Raw genomic sequence first — 23,024 nt, 5'->3', positions numbered from 1 at the left:
TGATTGATTACTAATGACAGATTATTTTTAATTTTAATAATTAAACAATGATTTCTTCTACAGTGCAGTGTAGAAGGTAATAACTGCTACTGTTCCTTCTCATCTGCTCGCTGCTTCTGGTGCGTTCAGCTACACGTATGAACGCATCGACGGCCGAGTGCGGGGGAACCTGCGGCAGGCGGCCATCGATCGGTTCTGCAAGCCCGACTCGGACCGCTTCGTGTTCCTGCTCTGCACCCGGGCCGGAGGCCTGGGAATCAACCTGACGGCCGCAGACACCTGCATCATATTCGACTCGGACTGGAACCCACAGAACGACCTGCAGGTGGGTCAGCGAGCCTGGAGACACGGACCGGACCGGACCGAGTCAGCCTGGCTGGACTGGACTGGACTGGACCGGGTCGGACTGGACTGGACTGGACTGGACTGCACTGGACTGGACTGGGTCAGCCTGGACTGGACTGGACTGGCTCATACTGGACCGGACCGGACCAGACCCGGTCCGGGTCTGGTCTGCTAAATCTGGGCAGTCAGAAGCCCTTTATTAAACCAGCTTAGTTTTTAAGTTGGTCCATTCAATTAGACCACATTCTTCTTACCTTTCTGCAGAAACCAATGTTGATTTGACGGCTTTTTTTATGTTTCTTTATTTCAGGCTCAGGCTCGATGCCATCGGATCGGACAGAGCAAAGCGGTGAAAGTCTACAGACTGATCACCAGAAACTCGTACGAGAGGGAAATGTTCGACAAGGCCAGCCTGAAGCTGGGTTTGGACAAAGCCGTTCTTCAGGACATCAACCGCAAAGGAAGCCTCAACGGGGTGAGAGTCTGAATTAACAGGAAGAAAAGCTCAGGGTTCGTACGGGTTTGGAAAGTGCTTGATTTCCGCAAAAAAATCCCTGAAATTGCTTAATATTCAAACTACACAGTTTTGTAATAAATTGCCATCTAATATTTGTTTGAAAACCTAAATTTGGAAATCAGTATTTACAGCTGAAACCAAATAATTTTATATAACTAAGAAAAATTAATTTTTTCCTCACAAGCTACTTTTCCATTAACCGTAAAATCACTTAAAATAGAATTATGATAATAAATTTGTTTAACCGAAACGCAACAATCAAAAGAAAACCTTGTTTTTTCATATAATAGTTTTGCGCTGGGATAAAGTTTTTGTCATATCAGAGACACTTTTATCTGCGTCACACAGCTCGTGTGATCATCAACCAGATGTTCCTACTGAAGGCGACAACAGGAAGTCGTTGTAGGATGAGTCGTTGTAGGCTGGGCATGGCTGCCGTTGCTAGGTAACGGGGCTGGGTATGGCTGCCGTAGCTAGGTAATGGGGCTTGGCATGGCTGCCGTTGCTAGGTAATGGGGCTTGGCATGGCTGCCGTTGCTAGGTAACAGCACAATACCCATAGAATGTGACTTGGGCTGGTTTTTAGGAGCAGGTGAAACCCAAATGGAAGAACAAAAATGTGTAAAAAGTGAGTTTTGCATAAAAGACCCCCTTTGAATCAGACGAAATGTTTCTTGTTTTAGATTGTTTAGAATTAACAACAAATATTTTTATTTGCTCGGTGAAAGAAAACCTCAGTTTTTTAGAATGTTTTTTGTAACTTTGTCTGTATACCTTATTTCAGCGTTTCATTCGGGCAGGCAGGTTATTTTACGGTAACATGATTTGTTTGGATTGTTTCTATATGATGAATATTTATTATTCATAATGGCTCAGTAACTTATTTATCTGAGTAGCTGAAATAAAGGTTGACTTGTATTTCATAAGTTAAACAACATTATTTAAATTGAGGATTTTTAAATTAAATGTGTTTTTTTTCTCGCATCAGTCGGGTGTGTAGGATATGAGAGATATTTCAAAACATAAAATTTAGTTATATTTGAGTTTAACTTGTTGCTGCTGTTGAATATAAAATACTGTCACAAAACGTTATTTTACATACTATTATTTTTATATACTAGTAACATATGACATGGTATCATATTGAGTTGAGACCAGTTTTTAGTTTTTTTTATTTATTTTTGCCTCCAAAGCGTGGTGCTGTCAGACCTTGAAAACTTACCTTGAAAATGCTTGAGAAGTTCTTGAATTTCAGTGTTTTGTTTGGTGCTGCAGGTGCAGCAGCTTTCTAAGCTGGAAGTGGAGGATTTGTTGAAGAAGGGAGCGTACGGCGCGCTGATGGATGAGGAAGACGAAGGCTCCAAGTTCTGTGAGGAAGACATCGATCAGATCCTGCAGAGGCGAACGCAGACCATCACCATCCAGTCTGAAGGGAAAGGTTCCACGTTTGCAAAGGTCTGACACATCAAATGTTTCTGCTAAAATCATTAATTCTGCTTATAAAACTGTTTTTAAGATTTTTTTTTGTTTCTTCTTCTTCAGGCCAGCTTTGTGTCGTCCGGCAACAGAACGGACATTTCTTTAGACGATCCAAACTTCTGGCAGAAATGGGCAAAAATCGCTGAGGTGGAAATCGACTCCAGATCAGAGAAGGTATGATATCTCTAAAACGTTTATATCCTGTGTAAAGCAAAACAAATTCAGACAAGTGTAGTAAAAAAAAATCCTAATTATTATATATCCGTCCATCGAACTCTATATTTGTCCTTTTCTTACATCTATGCGTTCATACGTCTGGCAGTACTTCCATCCTTTAGTTCAGCCATTCCTACATTTTTACATCTAACTCTCCTTAAAGGTGACTTATTATGCTTCCTTGAAAAGGAAGGTTTTTGAATTGGCTCCTTTTCCAGAAACCAGAAACGTTAACTTGTTGTCAAAAAACATCTGTGTGGTTTTTTTTTTAAGCGTTCAGCTGTTTTTTTAGAAACAGTTGAAATACAAATGTAAGAATCAAAATGTGCAAAATATGAATTTTACATAATAGTCTCTGTTTTTCCAACACTGCAGGGATATCTGCCATAAATTTATGGTGGACTTTTGTATTTATGCTTTAAAATTGAATCAATAAAAAACAACCGTATCCTCAGGAAGTTTTAGTCTGACTAAATCTGGACTTTTGAGCTGCAAGTCTTGTTCCCAACCCAGATTTCTTCACTTTTCTTCCTCCTCTGGCCGTCCAGGAGTCCCTGGTGATCGACACGCCGCGCGTCAGGAAACAAACCCGCCACTATAACTCCTTCGAGGACGACGAACTGATGGAGTTTTCCGAGCTGGACAGCGACTCGGAGGAGCGTCCGTGCCGGACCCGTCGCCTTGGCGACCGCACCAGGCGGTACCTCCGCGCCGAGTGCTTCAGGGTCGAGAAGAATCTCCTGATCTTCGGGTACGACGTCCACATTCTCCCAATTCTTCATGCTGACGCTTCAGACCATGTGAGATCTGCAGCGGTGTGTCTGTTGTTTATCTGAATCTTGGTTTTCAGTTGGGGTCGCTGGAAGGACATCCTGAACCACGGTCGGTTTAAATGGCACCTGGCGGAGAGAGACATGGAGGTGATCTGTCGGTAAGAAAAGCTCCGAAACCGCTTGGGATCCTTCAAAGTGCTTGAATTTCAATGACGTGTTTTCAAGGTTTGGAAAGAGCTTGAATTCTTTATAAAGTCCTTGAAAGTGTTTGATATTTACACTGTATAATTTTGTACTAATGTGTAATCTAATGTTTGATTAAAAGCCTAAATTCAGAAAACATTATTTACAGTTGAAACCAGATATTTTCATACATCTAAGAAAAAGACAGATTTTTCTCACTGAGTTAAATCAGAGTAAACTTCTCTTCTTCTAGGTCCGTTAGAATTACCAAAATTATTAATATTTGATAAATGACAGAAAATTTGCCAGAACATTTTTTTAGAGATTTATTTTCTTTGATATTGTGTTTTAGCATTTGATTTGGTCAGCAGTAAAACCAGCTGCCCAAACGTTCTAGGGTTCCGCTTTGGTTGCTAGATAACAGGCTGAGCTTGGCTGGGGTTGCTAGGTAACAGGCTGAGCTTGTCTGGGGTTGCTAGGTAACGGACTGAGCTTGGCTGGGGTTGCTAGGTAACCCCAGCCTTTATACTCTTGACTTTATACTCTCCTACGTCTTTGGGACCTACACGAAGTATCAGCAAGGAGCAGACACCACATGTATTGGAGGTGTAGTAGTTGGTATCTGTGCTTATGCTGACGTGGTTTCGATACCACGTGATACGAGCTGGGGTTGCTAGGTAACGGGCTGAGCTTGGCTGGGGTTGCTAGGTAACGGGCTGAGCTTGGCTGGGGTTGCTAGGTAACGGCACAGTGCCCATAGAATGTGATTGTTTTTACAAACAGTTGAAACCCAAATGGGTTATTTTATTTCAGTTATTTTATTTGTTATTTTTATTTGCTAAATGAAAAAAATCTAAGTTTTTTAGACATTTTTTGCAACTTTCTTGATGTATTGTGATATATTTGATATATTTTATTTGAGCAGGAAAGTAATTTCCCTTAACACAATTTGTAATGAATATTTATTATTACTAGTGGCTTAATGATCATGTTATATTCTGTAAGTTAAACATTGTTGAAACAGGAATGTTTTTTTGTTTATATTTTAGTTTAACTTGTCCCTGTTGGTGAATGTAGAATACCATCACAAAAAATAATTGCGGTAATAACAAATAGTGTGTTTTCTTTGTTCATTTGCATAGTTTTTATCTCCAAAGTGCTGGAAACGTCTGAAAACTTATCTTGATAATGCTTGAACTTTCCTTGTTTTAAGTGAAAGCATTCAGACATTATTTGACCGTTTTTTCCATTAGGGCTCTGCTGGTTTACTGCCTGAAACACTACAAAGGTGACGACAAGATCAAGAGCTTCATCTGGGATCTGATCTCTCCTTCTAAAGACGGACAGGACCAGGCGCTGCTCAACCACTCGGGTTAGACTTTCTCCGCCCACATGCGACGCGCACTGCTTTATTTTTACCAGTTCAGGTTAATGCGTCTGGTTTGTGTGCGCAGGTCTGTCTGCTCCGGTTCCTCGGGGCAGGAAGGGGAAGAAGCTGAAGAATCAGCTGAATGTTCCCGACGTTAAAAACGCTGACTGGCTGGTCCACTGTAACCCAGAGGTGGTGCTGCAGGACGAGAGCTACAAGAAGCACCTCAAACAGCACTGCAACAAGTCAGTATAGGAGCTCAGGTCGATGAAACGCTAGAAGGTTTTTCTCTGTCTCAGATAGTTTTAAAGAAACAACGCAGAACATATGAAGGAGGAGCTGCAACCTTTTCTCTCCTCAGTCCAGCTAAATAAAGCTCATTTTGAGCAGCTGAGGTTCTCGTCTCGGTGCACTAAACATGATGGATTAGCTTTAGCTTCAGTTTTCGTTTTCAACCTTTGTCACTTGTATTTTGTCCCAGGGTGCTGCTGAGGGTGAGGATGTTGTACTACCTGAAGGTGGAGGTTCTGGGTGAGGCTGCTAATCAATCTCAGGAGGGGGTACCTGCCAGGTACGTAGCAAACATGGCAGATGTTGAATCAAATCAGGAAGAAAAGACTCCGTCAGTCGATAGATGGTCCAGATCTTGACGATAACGGCTCGATTATTTGTGCATCAACAGTAAGCTGGAGGTGTCGCTGCCTGACATCGACTACATTGAGATTCCAGTGACTTGGTGGGACGCAGACGCTGACAAGTCTCTCCTCATAGGAGTCCACAAACACGGTGAGACTCGGAAAGTTGCTGTCGTTTCATCCGAGTAACACCGAGATTACCGCTGAGGTTTCCAATTCACTCAATCGATGGGTCCCAATTCACAGAGGCTGCTTCAAATCCTTAAGAGTTTGATGTTCAACCTGTAATAAAGTGCAATTTAGCATTTGATTTAAAGCCTAAATTTGGAAAAAATTATTTAAAGTTGAAACCAGATGTTTCATACTCTTAATTAAGAAAATGTAAACATTTTTTTCTCACTGTGTGAAGTCAAATCAGACTAAACTTCTCTTGTTATAGGTCAGCTAGAATTAAGCAGGGCTGGACTGGCTGGGGTTGCTAGGTAACAGGGCTAGTTTGGCTGGGGTTGCTAGGTAACGGGGCTAGGTTGGCTGGGGTTGCTAGGTAACGGGGCTGGACTGGCTGGGGTTGCTAGGTAACAGGGCTGGGCTGGCTGGGGTTGCTAGGAAACGGGGCTGGGCTGGCTGGGGTTGCTAAGTAACGGTGCCCATATAATGTGACGTAACAGTCGGGAGGTTTTTGAAACGGCTCAGTTTCCAGATACCAAACAGACATTAACCTGTTGCCAAAACACCGACTGGATTTTTCTGGAGCGTTTTGTGTTTCTAGAAGCAGCTGAGACCCAAATGGAAGTAAAAAATAATGTGCAAATATGAGTTTTGCACAATCAACTCCTCTTGAATCAGACTAAACTTTTCTTGTTTTAAGTCAGTTAGAAGTTATTTCTGTAAGCTGTACAACTTGGTAAGAACATTTTTAGAGACTGTTTTCTTTTTGTGAGGTCATTTCACTCAACATGATTTATTTGGGTTTTTTCTATGTAATGTAATACTTATTGTTCCTAAAAGCTCAGTGACTTATTGATCGTCTTATTTTTTAAAGAGCAGTATTGAAATTTGGGGATATTTTAAATGAATTAGTTTTTTGTTTTCTGTCCAGTTTTATTTTGTCCCTTCTCTAAAATTTTGAATAAAATCACAGAAAAGTGATTAATAACTGTAATAAATATGATATAGTAGTGAACTGAAGCTGTATTTTTTCGTTCATTTGTATTGCGTGATGCTGGAAATGTTTGAAAACTTTCCTTAAAATCCTTGATTTTCTCAGTTTGTAGTTTTTTGGTCTTTTTTGCGTTAATTTAATGAAACTTGAGCAGCATTTTGCTTCCTGCTGTGTTTCCTTTGCGTTTTAACTCGGTCTCTCTGTTCCTGTCCAGGATACGAGCGTTACAACGCCATGCGCGCCGATCCGGACCTCTGCTTCCTGGAAAGAGTTGGGATGCCGGACGTCACAGCTCTGTCTGCAGAGCAGGGAGGGTCGGAGGCGGCTGCCGAGCTGACGGACAGGTGAAAATTATGATTAATTTACAAAAACATTTTAATTTACATTTAAAGACATCAGACTTTTCATTTAGACAGGTTAAACGTTGAATAAAGCATTGGAGAAAGGTAAAATAAATTAAGTTTTGTTGACTTGCAGCAGTAGGAGGTAAAAAACGGCTGCTAGATGATTCCCATCTGGATATAAATTAACTTTTATATCCATTTTTTCCGCGTTTTTACATTCAAAGTGGAACTTTTGATGCTTTGCTTCATGAATTTTATTGCGCAAAGCAGATCACCTGCCAGATTCTACCTCTCTTCTTTTTGATTATCCTTACACTGCAAAAACACATAAAATCTTATAATTTTGATCTAGTTCCTAGTGCGAGTATCTCTGTACATTTGAAATAAGACAAAACTAACTCAAAAGTAACTTTTCAGCTAGTTATAGGAACTTGTTTGAGCAAATAATATGAAAAGAACTAGTTCCACGCTGTACTTTTACTTGAGTAATTTTATTATGAAGTGTCACTCCTCTTATGTTTGGATTCTTTTCCAGAGCGAGTAACTGAATAAAACTGAACAAAAAACATTCAGTTCCTTGTTTTGTTAAAGATTTATGAGAAAAGAAACTGATTTGGAAAAAAAACATTTCTTTTGCCTGACTTTATCATGTGTTATTGATATGAATTATTGTCATTTTGGTGCTTAAAATACCAACATTTCCATTTAACTTTATATTTGGTTCATCTGATGATGTAATTTTTAATTATTAATTATTGTTGTGATCGGTTACTCAGTTCTTTGGTCGCCTTTTTACCAGATACTTTTTTTCTTTACTTGATTGAAACGTGGAGCTCAAATCCTTCAACTTGAGGTCAGATTTTTTCCGTCTGAAATAAACTCCTGGTTCTTAATGACTCTGATTTGAATCTTTTCCTCCGTAGTTTGTCTCAGTTCCAGGTTTAGTTTCTTGCTGAAGACATTTGTTGCATCGTTTCTGACTTGCAGCGTTTTCCTCTCTCTCCTGAGATCACAGCAGCGTTTTGATGGTGAACTCCCTCTGAACAGCCGCTCTGATGATAGATCTGTGTTGCTCTTTAGCGCTGTCATCGTTTGTTAACTTATTTCCCCCTTCAATGTCTTTTTTTCCCTGTCAGCAGCTGTAAAACGGAGGAGGTGAAGGAGAAGCCGGAAAGCAAAGCGAATGGAGAGGAGGATCAAGACGACAACAGACAGGTAGAGCTCAGGGTTTTTGCTCTTTTTGTTGCACACTTTGGTAGAAATCTGCCTTGTGGTTGCTGTAAAAGTAACAGATTTACAGATGGAACTCATTAAAATGGATTGTTCTGTTTAGGAAAATCTAATTTACAGATTTTTATTGCTTATTTATGGATGCTGAGAGAGGTTGTGTGTGTCTTCTTAAAGCTACAGCTTTAAGAAAAAACACCCAACCTGTTAAAAAACAGGAAAACACCAGAAACTGCACTGGAATCCAGTCTGAAATGTGTCCAGACAGCATCTCTGCGACCTAAAGAGCTGATTTAAAGCTGCTTTTTTTCTCCGGAGATGAATCCTGGGCTGTAACTGATGAGGAAAAGCAGCTAAAAACTATCAGAAAACATTTTTATTTTTTTTCTGAGGGGGAGGAAACCTGTTCCAGCGTCGACACATCAGAGAAACCCGACAGCACGGCTCAGGCCGAGGCGGCGGACCAGCAGCAGCAGAAAGACGTTCCAGGTGAAAAACCTGAGGATATTTTCACTTAGGCCTGTCGCAAACAGCAATAAATCAATTAACCGCATCATATTAAAGCAAACTCAATAATTTCTATTTGCATGATTTATAGTTTCTCTTTTTCTGCCAAAGTCCGGATGATAAACGTGTTCAGTCTGGTGTTTGGTCTCAACTAGATCCTTTTTCTGAGGGACAGTTTTGTTTAGAGAAACTTCATAATTAATTTTATTTGTTTTGTTTATTTATTTTGGATATTTAAAATGTCTTCCAGTTCCAGTGTTAAAATGTTTATTAAAATTTAAAGGTTATTGAGAATGTGTTCTTGAATTATTAGGCCATTACTGTTATATTCCTTGAAAATGGTCTTAAAATAACCCCATAATCGCTTATCGCAATAATTTCTGGGACAATTTATTATTCCGCAACATTTTAATGAGGCAGGTCTATCTCCCTCCTGACTGAAACTTTAAGACCAGTTAAAAAATGACAACAATTCACATTTTGACCTGTTGGAGCTTAAGAAGAATCTTACGTAAAGTGCCGAAAAGAAGAAATGGCAGTGAGACCATTTTATTTAACAACCATTAAACTGAAATCTGCTGTTCGTCAGATGTTCAAAAGTTTAAGACCACAGCATTTAAAAGCCTCAATCTTTGCAAAAATGTGGATTCAGCATAATTTTCTGTCCAGTATTAAAAAGGACGTGGAACAAAACATTAAAATTGTCACTGGAGTCAAATGCAGAATTTGCTGGTTTTTATCCTTCCAGTTGAGTCCTGACTGTTTCTAAAAACAGCTCAAGCGTTTAAGAAAAACACTCACAAAAAAGAATCCACAATAAGTTCATGCCCTTTGGTGTCTGGAGAATGAGCTGTTTCAAAAACCTCTGGAACGTAACGTCGCAAATCAGCAGGCAGCCGCTACCTAGCAACGCCAACAGAGTTCCGCCTGTTACCTAGCAACCTAACTGAGTTCCACCACATTTAGTCAGCTGGTTTTATTGCTGTTTGTGCTGTACAACGGCTGCTGGAAAAGACAAGTGTTTTCTGGTTGACCTACCATCCAGAAATAAATGAAATTACCCTTAAAATATTTACCTTAAAATAAATGCCTTTATTTTGTTGAAGAGTTACTTGTAATTTAGTTTTGTCTTATTTTGAGTGAACTAAAATGCTTGCTCTAGAAACTAGACCAGAAAAACTTGGTAATATTTTCTACTTTTGCATTTTGAAGCTCTACTAAAGTTCAGGGGAAAATCTGAATTCTTCTTCAACCGATTTCCCCTCCACAGATTCTCAGACGCCAGCCGACCCTTGCAACCAAGATGGACCCCTGGTTACCACGACGACGACGGGCACCGGGTCGGGCGTGGCGTCTCTTCACGTCGTCCAGGCCCGGCCGCTGTGGCCCACCGGCCCGGCCCTGACGGCCCGGTTCCGCCGCCTGATCACGGCCTACCAGCGCTTCACGCTGCGCAGGGAGCCTATGCTGCGGCACGACTTCCTGCTGCACGACGGCCTGGTCGGCATGGCGATGGGGGGCGCGGGGTCGGGTCACGGCCACCACGGTGGCGGGCCGCTGGCCTGGCAGCTGGGCGAGGAGCTGAGGAGGTGCTCGGTGGTTTCCACGGAGACGGACCCGTTGTTCCTGGAGTGGCAGAGGAGGTGACGCCGCTGCAGATCGACGTATTATCGGGTTTTCCGTGCCATCAGGGATTCATCCCTCTGGTTCCGTTCCAGGTGGACCCGCCGGGAGCAGGCGGACTTTTACCGCACCGTTTCGTCCTTCGGTGTCGTCTACGATCCGGAGAGGAAGGCGTTCGACTGGTCCCAGTTCAGAGCGCTGGCCCGGCTGGAGAGGAAGACAGACGAGAGCCTGGAGCGATACTTCAACTCGTTCGTCAACATGTGCAGGACGGCCTGCAAGCTTCCGCCGAAGAAGGAAGAAGGTACCGAGGCTCAAAATGGCCGCCGGAAAATGCAATCTTTTTGCTCTGCCAACTTTGGTGTTGGCAGAATTTCTCTGGGGCTTAGTTGCACTTTAAAATGCAGATTTCCAATAAATCTTAATTTTTCTGTGTACTTATGCTCTTATTCTCAGGAATAACTGCTGAATTTTTGCTAAACAGGACATTTAATATTGTTAATCTCCACTTTGTTTCCTCAGGGTTGGCAGATCCGGGCGTTCTCGTGGAGCCGCTGACCGAAGAGCGCGCCGCCAGGACGCTGTATCGCATCGAGCTGCTGAGGAAGATCCGAGAGCAGGTCAGGTTTCTGCAGAAATTGTTCCGTAGTGGAAGCAGATGTCTGTTTATGTCTAGGGATATTTGTCACTTCTAAGCCTCCGTAGTGAAAGAGGTTTCCGGTTTATATCTAGAGATATTTGTCCCTTCTGGGCCTCCGTAGCTGAAGCGGTTCTGTAAAGCTCGGTGTTGACCTGCAGGTTCTGCGCCACCCGCTCCTGTCGGCCCGCCTCCAGCTCTGCCGGCCGTCCCTCTACCTCCCCGTCTGGTGGGAAAGCGGGAAACACGACCGGGACCTGCTGGTCGGCGCCGCCCGCCACGGCCTGAGCCGCACCGACTTCTACATCCTCAACGACCCGCAGCTCAGCTTCCTGGAGGCTCACAGGAACTACGTCAGGCGGCACCCGGCTCATCTTCACCCCCAGAGCCATCATCACCCTCACCACCCTGGCATGGCGGCGTCTGCGTCCCAGCTTCCTCACTGCTGCCTGTACGAGTCGGGGCTCGGCCATCACTCCCCTCAGCCTCCGGAGTATCCGCACCAGGCCTCCAACCACCACCAGCAGCCGCCACCCACGCCTTCGCCCTCCTCTTCCTCATCCTCCTCCTCTCACCCCCACCTCCACCCTCCGCCGCTGGACGCCGGGGACTCCGGCTCGCCCAGCCTGGGCATGGTACCGGGGTCGCGGGTGGACTTCCTGGACTGCGCTCCGTTGGATGAGACGCTGGAGCAGCTGGGGGCGCTGCATCACGACTCCGACGCCTTGCACGGCGGGAAGGTCTCCAAGGACGCGCTCAACGGGTTCCCCTTCAACTCCGCCACCGGGGGTCAGAGCATGCTCAACTCGTACGGAGTGGGCGGAGCCGACCTGGACGCGAACCTGAGGAGCGACGTCCTTGTTGGAGAGCAGGGGTCGTCGGAGGAAACGGGGCTGCTGGCGCCGTCGGTGGAGCTGGACCAGCTACAGGTTCGCAGCGCCGCAGACCAGGCAGAGAACATGAAATTAAAACCTTAAAATGTTACATCAGTCAAGGTTATTTATAGCACACGGCAGTTCAAAGTACTTTATACCGGCCTTACTTTAGAGAAATAATAATAATAATAATAAAGAGAGAGGGAAACGGCTCAGCAGGAAGTGTCCCGATCCTCCTGATGAGCCAATCCAGGCCGGTTTATGTCACAGTTTATCTGTTGTTTTTGAAGGATTAAATCAGATTTAAAACATAACATGTATATTTTTTCCCAGAATGCTTCTGTTTCAGGTTGAACAGCATTAGATATAAAACTTAGATCAGCAGAAAAAGTCGCCGCTTGAAGCTGGTTTTGTTTTTGGATTCCCAGTTTTCTGACTATAAGTTCAAACTTTTCAGCAATTTTGGCAAAAAATGAGGATTTCCTTAAGAAAACATGTAATATTGAGGTGTTAACTGGTTCTTAAGGTATCTTATCTTCTTAGTGTATCGTTAGCTCCTTCCGCTGCATTTCTTAAATCTCTGTTCTTGGTGTTTCTGAATCTGTCGGGTTTCCTGCAGGCTCCCTGGGACAGCGCGGATCACACCAGTCCAGCTGAGCACATGTTCAACGAGTCTGACCCCATCCTCGGCCCCGCCGCCCTGGAGACAGGCTTCCTGGAGGAGGAGGAGGAGGCTCAGGGCGGAGACAGGGGAGGAGAGGAAGGAGGGACTCTGGAGGAGTGTCTCGGCCTCCCGCCTTCGTCGTCTCCGTCTCACCCTTCAACGGGCGATTCAGTGGAGCCGCTGTCGTCGAGCTACATGCTCTTTAAGGTGGGACTATGAGAGCCTTAACATGCGATGTTTAATTTGATGTGTTTAAATTAGCTAATCTACCGCCGCAGTGTTAGCTTAGCTGCTAGCAGCCGTAGCTAATCTACCGTATTGATCACTTATTAATAATCGCAAAATAAACATCAGGCCTGAAAACATAAAATGGTAACGGTTCGATTGTTTTTTGGTGTTGAATCCGGAGACATGAGGTGCCGTCGTTGTCAGTTACTAAGGCAACAAGTCTGCATGTTGCTATGGCAACAAGTCTGCTTAGCTGACACAGAGAACAAGCGGTTTTGAGTTGTTCTTTAACAATTTTTTCCCTTTTCATGGCGCACTGCACTAAATTAATAATACCTACATGTCCAGGTTTCATTTAGTGAACGGTTCTAGCGCCGCTATCAGCGCGGCATGTAAAAGAATCGTCTTTCTGCCTGCCGGCGTTGTGCGCATGCGCTAAATGTCTGGATGTAAACAATAACATGCAACGTGTTATTGACGCTGTCCTTTCCAGCCATGTCCATCAGTGGTCCTCTCCATGTTTAACGGACCCGCCGCTGTGGTTAGGTTGCCTGGCACACTTGGGTGCTGAAATTACTGCTCAGAAAAGATGGAGATGATCAGAATAAACCTGCAGTAATCCAGACTCCTCTGTGTTCAATCCCTCAGGACATCGGGGTGAACGAAGAGGCCAGTCCGGATCAAACAGACCTGTCGGCCAGTCCGCCGCTGCCCTACGTCCCGCCGCCGCCCCTCTCTTTACCCGACATCACCGCCCACGAGCCGCAGGATGGACTCGGCCACTCCAACGTCTCCGAGAGCTTGATCCACCCAGCGGAGGACGGAGACGACCAGGAAGGAGGCGCTGGGTTTGAATTCGAAGACAAAGATGAAGAGGAAGCAGAGAAGGAAGGTACGTAAATTTAATTAAGAGAGTTTAGACCTGAAGGAAATCTCTTTTTAATTCCAGATTTCAGGAATGGATGAAAGTATGAATGAAAGTTTGGACAGTAGCGTCCGACTTTGGAAAACCAGTTTATCAGTTATTGGGACCTGACAACATAACAAATGTATATTTTCCTGGAAGTTATTATGTTGTTGTTTTGAGACCATTTTTGAGTAATATGATGGTAATGGCATAAAAATGCAAGAACACATTAAATTCTAATGAACATTTAACACTGGAACAGGAAGACATTCTTAATATTCAAAATAAATAAACAAAACAAGAGAAACAACAAATAAAATGTTAGGATTTCTCTGTAAACACAACTGTCCTTCAACAAAAGGGCTAGTTCAGAATAAAAGACCAAACTGAAAACTTTTAGCATCCAGATTTTGGTAGAAAAGGAGAGAAAAGAGAGAAACAAATTATACAAATGGAAATGACCGAGTTTGTTTTCATTTATGATGCGACTAATTGATGTATTGGCCTTCTCGTTGTTTCTGCTGAAAGGTGTGGACCGTGGCGTCGGCGTCCTGGACGGGCCCCAGATGGAGGACGGAGAACGGGAGCTGGATAAGACGGAGGAGATCCTGCAGCGGCTTTCTCCAGACCTCCAGGACGATGGCGAGGATTTGTCCCGGGAGGTGCAGCCGTACCTGGGGAAGCTGGAGCAGGACGGCAGCTTGGCGTGTCCGGCGTCCATCGAGGCGCCGCCAGAAGACGTGGACGGCCTGATCCTGTATCAGACCGAAGAGGAACGCTCGATGGACAGTTCTCTTGACGCTGAGGCTTTTATCCGCAATGAAACCGGAGAGTTTTTGGAAATGAAGGAGAGCTCTCAAAGTTCTGGTGGCGGTTTTGGCGCGGATCAAGTTAACGAGATCTCCGAGGGTCGGCTGGACTGCGTCTCTCTGGGCGACGCTGCGGAGGAACAGATGGAGGATAAACCCGGTCTGATGGCACTGGCCGAGTCAGAGCTAGCAGAACCCGGAGAGCGCACCGTCTCAGTGGATCCCGACCTGAACCGGAGCGAAACTTCGTCTTTCTCTCTGGATCGGGAAAATCTCCTGGATCAAAATGAAATCAAGGCTAATTTGACTTTAAACGATGTCGACGGGAAGTCATCGGATCTTAAATTCTCCATCGATGAAGAGAGGAAGCCACTGCGGTTCGTGGTTCCGAAAACCGAGGCAGCGGAGGACGTCTGCCCAGACAGCTCCGACATCAAGCATTCCCGTTTCCTCTCCTTCCCCGTGAAGTCCGAGGACACCAAAGCCGAGCAGCTGGAGTTTCCTTTGCGAGCGCCGTTGCTCGATGCCAAACCCGAAGACCTCAGCCTCTCCATGAAGTCCGAGAGCTTCGACGTCAAACCTGAAGTCCTGCAGTTCGTCGCTTTCTCCGACTGCGGCAAAATCAAACCGGAAGTGAAGCCGGCCGACCTGCGGTTCGCCGTCTACCCGGACGGCGTGAGGTTCAAGGCGGAGATCAAACCGGAAGCTCTGAGGTTTGCCGGATTTCCGGAGACGTCCGCCATCAAGCCCGAAAGCAAACCCGACGCTCTGGAGTTCGCGCCGTTCCCGAACGGCTCTGAGATCAAAGCTGAGGTGAAGCCGGAGGTTCTGGGGTTCACAGCCTCGCCTGAGGTGAAGGTGGAGATGAAGCGTGAGACGCTGGAGGCGGACAGCACGGTCCTGACGCCGAAGCTGGAGCAGGGCGAGGCGGCGGAGAGTCCGCTGAAGGGCCAGGTGAAGGAGGAGAGGCCGAGCTCCCCGGGTACGAACGATTCCACCTTTTCTTCTGATCAATAAAACATTACAGGGTTCAATTGAATATCTACGGAGGAAGATTAGGGCCATTTAAAAAAATCTGACTTTAATCTGAGAAGATAAAAACTAGAATTATGATAAAAGAGAATTTAACAAAAAGAGAATTTTGAGATGAGAAGTCAGGATTTTTTAGAAGAAATAGTCAATTCTGAGGAAAGTCTGACTTTTCTCTTTTACTGAAAAAAATGTGGATTTTGAGAAGACAGTCAGCATAAAGTAAAACTGAAGTGAATTTGAATATGAATATCTACAGAAGAGGGCTGCACAGTGGTGCAGTTGGTAGAGCTGTTGCCTTGCAGTAAGAAGGTTCTGGGTTCAATTCCCAGCCCCAGTCTTTCTGCATGGAGTCTCCATGTTCTCCCTGTGCATGGTGGGTTTTCTCTGGGTACTCCGGTTTCCTCCCACAGTCCAAAAACATGACTATCAGGTTAATCTCCAAATTGCCCCTAGGTGTGAGTGTGTGTGTGCATGGTTGTGTTGCCCTGCGACCTGTCCAGGGTGACCCCACCTCTCACCCAGAACATTAGCCGGAGAGGCACCAGCACCTCCCAACCCCACCAGGGACAAGGGTGCAAAGAAAATCTACAGAAGAAGATTAGAGCCACTGGGGAAAAAAAGTCTGAATTTTTATAAAAAACAACAGAATTACATACTGTAACGATTTATGATTAATTTAGTTTAATCTGATGTGTAGGACATAAATGTAATCCTTTATCTTCTACCTTTACCTTTTCAGTGAAATTGTTTAAATTGTTGCAGTTTTTTGAACTGCAAATAAATTATTTAATGACTGAATAAATAAAAAATAATAAGTGAAATCGTTTAACGTTGCTCGCCGTGAGCTGACGTTTCTCTGCCACCTCTGCAGTTCCTGCGGTGGAAGGATATCCCGGCAGTCCGAGGTTTGCAGCTCCCGCTTCCATGTGTGAGATTCCCGACGGGCTGCATGAGAGCCGGGAGCCGACCATCGCTCAGCTGCTGCAGGAGAAAGCGCTCTTCTCCTTCTCCGAGTGGCCGAAGGTTCGCTCAGCCCTTCCTCAGCCTCATAGGGGTGCAAGATGGGCGGCCATTTTCTTTGGTTTCCCTTCTGTCAAGACGTAGGGATGTGATACCGATTCCAGTATTGATTCCACTTATCGATTAGGTTTCTTATCGTTTCTCATATGGATTTTCATTGAGTTAGGAAATAAACTAAGTTTTTATGCAGACAAATTTGCACGTTTACCTTTTCAGGAAGGATCTTTCAAGACTTAAGATTTCAGATATTATTTATTTTTGTCTGTTATTTTACTGCTCCGTACTATGGAGGAGTAAAACGATGATTAGGGCCACTGCAGACAGGAAAACAGACTTAATTTCTGCTGAAAAGCTCAGAAATTTTGAGATGAATCTCAGAAATTTTCTAGAAAAAGAAATTGGAAATTTCCAACTTTGAAAAATCAAATAAAGCCAGAAAAACTCTGAAATTTTGAGATAAATCTCTGAAATTATCTCCGAAAATCTGCAAGAAATTTTTTTTAATTAATTTCAGAAATTATGTAGAAGAAACTCTGAAATTAGTTTGAAAAGTTAAAAAAATTTTTAAAAAATGTGAAAGTTTGAGATTAATTTCAGAAATTTTCTTGAAGAAACATGAAAGTATCTGAGTTTGAAAAATCGGAAATTTGCAAGAATAAAATATTCCAGAATGTCTAAACTTTTTGACTAAACCTGCTTGATGTAAAAACACCAAGTTCATAATTGAACTAAACAAACAAACAAACAGTCGTGCTAGGGAATTTATAGCTGCAGTTCTGCTTGTGATCGCCCCCTGCAGGACAGAGTTATTATCAACCGGCTGGACAGCATCTGCCACGCCATCCTGAAGGGAAAATGGCCGTCATCGAGCGAGCAATACGACTCCCCTGGCTCCGTGGCGGCCAACTCGTGCCTGGCTAACAGTTTAGCGCAGCACCACCACCACCGAGCCGGGTTCCTGCCCGGTGCGGCCCCCGGCGCCGGGCCGGGCCAGCCGCGGGTCCAGCAGGGCGGTTTGGGGTTCCCCGTTCCGCCGCCCCTCACTCGACTTCCCAAGGTGAGGCGTTCTGCAAAAACCAGCGAATTAATTCAATATTCTCCTTTTTACATATCTATCACCGTCTACATGTTTCTGTCTTCCATGCCATAGTTCTGTCCGGGTTTTGTCTCCAGAAGTGCTCAATGTCCAAAAGAATATCTGCAACAGAATAATCAGGAGCTCAAACCCAGAGGATGTTGCACTGCAAAAACACAAAACCATGTTCACTTCAAACAAGCTCCTACAGCTTCCAGAAAAGTTTAAATTAATTTTGTCTCATTTCAAGTGTTCTAAAATATGTGGACTAGAAATTAGACAAAAATACTAAGATTTTGTGTTTTTGCATTGAATCCAGTGACTACACTGAAAAAACATAAAATCTTACCAAGTATTCTTGGTCCAGAAAAACCTGAAGTTTGTTGTTGAAACTTGACATAATGAAAACACTGTAAATGCAATAAACACGGATCAGTTAATAAATATGTAGATATTTTACAGTGTTTTAAAAACATTAAAGTCCCTTTATGATGAACAGAGTAACGTTGAATTAGCTTCAGTTAGTCCTGCAGCACTGGGCACCTCCTGTCAACATGTTGCTTTGTTGCTTATTCTGTACCATGTAAAGCTTTATATGCGGATATCAGACTTGGGTAGATGATCCCGTTGCGCTTTGTAGCGTGAAGACACACATGCTAGATCCTGCAGCCAGCTTCCTGCTGGAGGGCAAAAAACTGCTCGCCTACGATGACTAGCACTGGTTTTAACTGCTGATATAACGGGTTAAACCTTAAATATATGTGTTATATATGAAAGAAAAAGGGACGCAGTGCTTTGCTATCAACACTATGACAACTAGATCACAAGGCCAGGAGAAAGTTTGAATAAAAAAAAAAATAGCGAGGGAGAGGGAAGTAGGTCAGTTATGCTAGCTTGACTATGAGAACTTAACATGTAGCTGTGATGTGGAATCCTGTGTGTCTTGGTTCAGTTACAAAAATTAAAAGTAAAGCTGAGCCTCACCAACTCTGACAGATCATCAGTAGAGCAGGTGTTTAAATTAGCTAATCAACCACCACTGTATTAGCTTGGCTAATAGCAGCGATAGCTAATCTACCAAAGCAATCACTTATTAATAATCTCAAAATAAGCATCAAACCTAAAAACATAAAACAGTTATTTACTGAATGTTCTGTTCTTTGTTTGGGAAATGTTTGCATGTTTTTTGGTGGTGAATCCTGAAACATTAGTGGAGTTGTCAGTCAGTTGCTATGGCAACAGGTCTGTGTGTAGTGTAGCCGACATGGAGAGCAGGATAAATGAAAGATTTGAGTTGTTTAGTTGTTTTTTTAACAGTTTTTCTGCGATATTTTTCCCTTTGCTGTGACACTGCAATAAATTAATACCTACAGGTCCAGGTTTAATTTAATTGTTCAACTGCAGCAGCGCAGCTATGGATGAAAAGTCAAAGAATCGTCTTTTTGCCCTCCGGCGTTGATCGCTGGAAGTAAACAGTAACATGCAATGTGTCTAAAATTATTAATGCAGCTTCCAAACCTCATCAGGTTGACTCTCACCCAGGTCTGAATCCACAGCAGCCCGTGCGTTGTGTCTCAGTCCATATGTGTGTTTAACCAAAGCCATCATCTCTCTCCCATTCTTGTCTCACCCACCCTGCCCACCCGGACAGTACGTGCCGCGGGGCGCCGCATGTGGGCGCGCAGCTTGGCGCCTCACCTCCTTGCCTCTCTTGCAGGAGAGGCTCGTGGCTCCTCCCTTCCTCCCTGAGCTCAAACGGGCCGGAGGTCGGCGGTCCTTCGACTATGAAGCCGCTGCAGCTGCCGCGGCCGCTAAGATCTTAGCCGGGAAGTCTGCGTCGCCGAGCCACACGAGCGCCGCTGCCGCCGCCAGCAGCTCCAGTGAAGAGAAGGTGGCGGTGGTGACCACTCCGTCCCACCGCGCTGGCACCATGTTGAACGGCTGGCAGGAAGCAGCGATAGATCTGACAAAATCCTCTGGAGAGATCAGCACCACGAGCGGTGCGGGGACGAACGAAGCAGCTGGAATCGGCCACCCAAACGCCGGCGCTGCAGGCAGCCACAAGCTGCCGCCGCTGCCGCCCATCACAGCGCCGCTGCCCGGCTCGGTGGGGATCGACATGTCGGGCATCCTGCAGGCGGGGCTCATCCACCCGGTCACAGGGCAGATCGTCAACGGGAGCCTGAGGGGAGACGACTCCCTGAGGAGGAGGAGAGGGAGACGGAGAAACGTGGAGGCTCTGTACTCCGAGTTCGCCAAGAGCCGAGGGCTGCACTTGCCGGAGGCTCAGGTGGGTGGAGGGGGCGGGGCTTATGGTCTGAACAGGCAGAGAAACTGAGGGCGACCTCAGGAGAAACAGGGAAAACCCAAAAGGGCTTAAAGGAAAATCAGAATTTTAATTTTGTACATTTTTGTTTTTCCACTTGGGTTTCTACTGCTTCTAAAAACAAGTCAAGTGTTTCTTAAAAAAAGAAACCCAGTTGAATTCTGGTAATAAATTAATATTTTTTTGATGTCTGGAAAATGAGCCGTTTAAAAAACCTCCGGGATGTAATGTCACAAATCAGCAGACAGCCGTTTCCTAGCAACCCCAGCAGAGTTCAGTCCATCACCTAGCAACCCCAGCCAAGCCTTCCTGTTACTTAGCAACCCTGGCAGAGCTCCAGCACTTTTGGTTGGTTGTACAATGGCTGCTAGAAAAGACAAGTGTTTTGTTGTTGATTGCGTGTATGTTGAGGCAGTTTGTTTTCTTTGTTTTGTTTTGTTTTTGGGGTTTTTACCCAACTTTTCACTTTGGTTTAGTAAACATTTAGTAAACATAAACATTCATTTTTTGTTTCAGACGAAAAACTGTCTGAATGTACATGGACCTGACTTGTTGGTTGTGCAGGAGGTTCCATTTCTGCTTTTCTTTCACCATTGTTGGAAACAAAGAGAATTCATGTTGTCTCCATCTTGTTTTCCTTCAACCACTTTTTCTTTTTTAAACATGTACAGTTGAATAACTCTGTTTGCAGCCATTTTCATGTGAGAGTGTAAATGTTGAGGTGGGGGCGTGGCCAGATGCAGCTTATTTGGATTTAAAGTGACAGAGACTCTAAAACAGCTCATAACTGACCAGACTAAAATCTCAGTATTTAAGAATTATTTGCGTTGCCTACAGATTTGGGGTTTAACGAAGAATAACGTGTCACCTCATCTGCATCTGTGTGTCCCCCTACAGGCTCGGGTTGAGGCCATCAGCCACTCCTCCGTGTCGTCCTCCACCTCCTCGCCGTCCCCGTCTCCGTCCGAGCGGCCTGCTGGTCCTCCCACACCCTCCTCCTCCTCCACCCCCACCCCCACCCAGACGCCTCCTCAGCCAGAGATCGTGGCCATCGACAGGGAAGCGGCCAGCAAAGGCCTGATCGAGTGGCTGAGCCAGAATCCGGGCTACAGCATGGATCTGCCGGCCTTCGCTCACGTACGTATCTCTGTTGGTTCAGGTGAAAGTTAACAGCTGCTGGTAGGAGAGCAGCTGACGCGCACGCAGCTCCACCAGGTTTTGGCTAATAGCTGATAGATGGTTTAGAGTTTGGCAGCAGGAGTGGCTGGGCCTGTGGGTTCTTTGAGTAAAGCTCATACAGCATTAAAGCAGCGTTTCTCAGACGTTTTGTTGTTGTTCAGTGTTAACTCCATTAGCTAAATGGAGCGTTAGCTTAACCCATTTAGCTGACAATCATAGACCTAACTTAACTTGAAATTGTTTCCACAACAACATCTTTATATATGAACCTGAAGTCAAAATATTAGTCTCTAAACTCACTTATTGTTGTTTTCTTTGTTCATCCTAATGAGAAAAGTGGCGCCGTTTTGTAAATGTGAACAGCCACGATAAAACAAATTAACAAATCTACTTGTTTTCAGTTATTAACAGATTCTGAAAGTGTGGATTTCCAATGATTGGAAACACATGGAAGTAAAAAAAGAAGTTCTTTCCTTCAAGAGTTGTTTTCATTAATAACATTTTATGGCTATTTGTAATTTAAAAGCATAATAAAAGAAAAATAGACTTCAGTTGCTTTGGCAGAAACATTTTATTTCAGCCTGAAGTAAATAATGACTTTATTTGAGGTGTAAAGATGCAGTTAGTCAGCGCGGGGCGCAGTGCTGCTCAACGCCTCGTCACAGTTATATCACACTCAGCACGGCTGCAGCAGCATGGTCCCGGGCCTGGCAGACGTAGATCTGTGTGCCAATAGCATGCTATGAATCTAATAGTATTCTAAAAACCAAAGTCCTGTGACTCATTCTGAGAAACTGAAAAATATTCCTGCTCCTGCTGCTTCCTGTCGTCTTCTTCAGCGTTTCAGCCAACAGTAACATCGGGCTGTTGGTCATCCTGAGATGTGAAAAAAGAAAAAAATCCATCTCACCACCAAAAACATTTTGTTCTTCAAAGTTGGGATGTTTCCATGAAGCAAATTTATTTTTGGAATTACAGTTTGAACAATTTTATGACTAATGGAGATGCAGCGAGTGATGAACTTAAGGAAACGGTGATCGCTGCCCAGTAGCTGCTTGGTTTGGGAAGAATTATTGAGTCATTTTAAAAATAATTTAAATCCACTGATTTGAATGATTGTTCACTGTTTGAAAAAACTAAAACAAACCAGCATCCTTCTTCCACTTCCTGTCGTCATCTTTGCCGTTTCTGCCAGTAGTAACATCGGGATGTTGATCATGTGACTCCTGAGATGCAATATTTCCATTGCAGTTTTTCAAAATACATCTGTTTTGGTACGCCTGAAAAACATTTTTCCAAATTGATGTGCTTCCATTAAGAAAATTTATTTTCATAATTTCAATTTGTGAAATTGTTTGGTTAATGGAAATGCAGAAAATAAGTAAGGCCGCACAAAACAACAAACTACAGCAGTTATTCAGAAGAACGCCAGCAGAGGGCGCTGCAGACCACAAACCTGCTGGACCAGATGTTAACACTGACATGATGAGGCAGCGTTGTGACTCCAAATCATTCTTAAAAACATAACATGGAGACTTTGATGTTTTTAATGACTTTATTTTGTCTCGTTTCAGTCGGGAGCGAGTCTCCTGCACAGCTTTGTGGAGCGTCCCAAACAGAGGAGGCATCGCTGCAAAGATCCCACCAAGCTGGACATCAACACTCTGACGGGGGAGGAGAGAGTCCCTGTAGTTCACCGGGGAACAGGACGCAGGGTAGGGAACACACACACACACACACACACACATAGAGACACCTACATACACACACACAGACACACACACACACACACACACAGAGAGAGACACCTACATACACACACACAGACACACACACACACACACAGACACAGAGAGAGACACCTACATACACACACACAGACACACACACAC

The 23,024-nt window shown here is 44.4% G+C and overlaps 1 protein-coding gene across 5 annotated transcripts in view; it reads left to right on the top strand.

Annotated features, from left to right (window-relative positions):
- chd6 (chromodomain helicase DNA binding protein 6) overlaps positions 1-23,024 on the top strand; it is a 62,068-nt gene that overhangs the window by 33,432 nt on the left and 5,612 nt on the right. For 3 of the 5 annotated variants that reach the window (XM_015034268.1, XM_015034266.1, XM_015034267.1), the window contains exons 19-43: positions 130-325; positions 656-820; positions 2,138-2,317; positions 2,405-2,515; positions 3,106-3,308; positions 3,408-3,488; positions 4,767-4,885; positions 4,968-5,127; positions 5,364-5,453; positions 5,565-5,668; positions 6,894-7,023; positions 8,160-8,238; positions 8,643-8,739; positions 10,028-10,400; positions 10,476-10,684; positions 10,903-11,000; positions 11,179-11,946; positions 12,512-12,763; positions 13,433-13,676; positions 14,220-15,482; positions 16,404-16,555; positions 17,352-17,609; positions 19,279-19,917; positions 20,851-21,090; positions 22,707-22,847. In XM_015034268.1, the coding sequence (XP_014889754.1) occupies positions 130-325; positions 656-820; positions 2,138-2,317; positions 2,405-2,515; positions 3,106-3,308; positions 3,408-3,488; positions 4,767-4,885; positions 4,968-5,127; positions 5,364-5,453; positions 5,565-5,668; positions 6,894-7,023; positions 8,160-8,238; positions 8,643-8,739; positions 10,028-10,400; positions 10,476-10,684; positions 10,903-11,000; positions 11,179-11,946; positions 12,512-12,763; positions 13,433-13,676; positions 14,220-15,482; positions 16,404-16,555; positions 17,352-17,609; positions 19,279-19,917; positions 20,851-21,090; positions 22,707-22,847 (6,352 nt within the window). The remainder of the gene's footprint in view (positions 1-129; positions 326-655; positions 821-2,137; positions 2,318-2,404; positions 2,516-3,105; positions 3,309-3,407; positions 3,489-4,766; positions 4,886-4,967; positions 5,128-5,363; positions 5,454-5,564; positions 5,669-6,893; positions 7,024-8,159; positions 8,239-8,642; positions 8,740-10,027; positions 10,401-10,475; positions 10,685-10,902; positions 11,001-11,178; positions 11,947-12,511; positions 12,764-13,432; positions 13,677-14,219; positions 15,483-16,403; positions 16,556-17,351; positions 17,610-19,278; positions 19,918-20,850; positions 21,091-22,706; positions 22,848-23,024) is intronic. The other 2 variants (XM_015034269.1, XM_015034270.1) reach the window with 2 other exon arrangements.

Source organism: Poecilia latipinna, unplaced genomic scaffold, assembly GCF_001443285.1.
Source record: "Poecilia latipinna isolate Pla-1442-1.1 unplaced genomic scaffold, P_latipinna-1.0 Scaffold293, whole genome shotgun sequence".
Classification (NCBI taxonomy): domain Eukaryota; kingdom Metazoa; phylum Chordata; class Actinopteri; order Cyprinodontiformes; family Poeciliidae; genus Poecilia; species Poecilia latipinna.
Note: the sequence above shows the minus strand (reverse complement) of the source record. Positions and strands in the feature narration are given on the sequence as shown.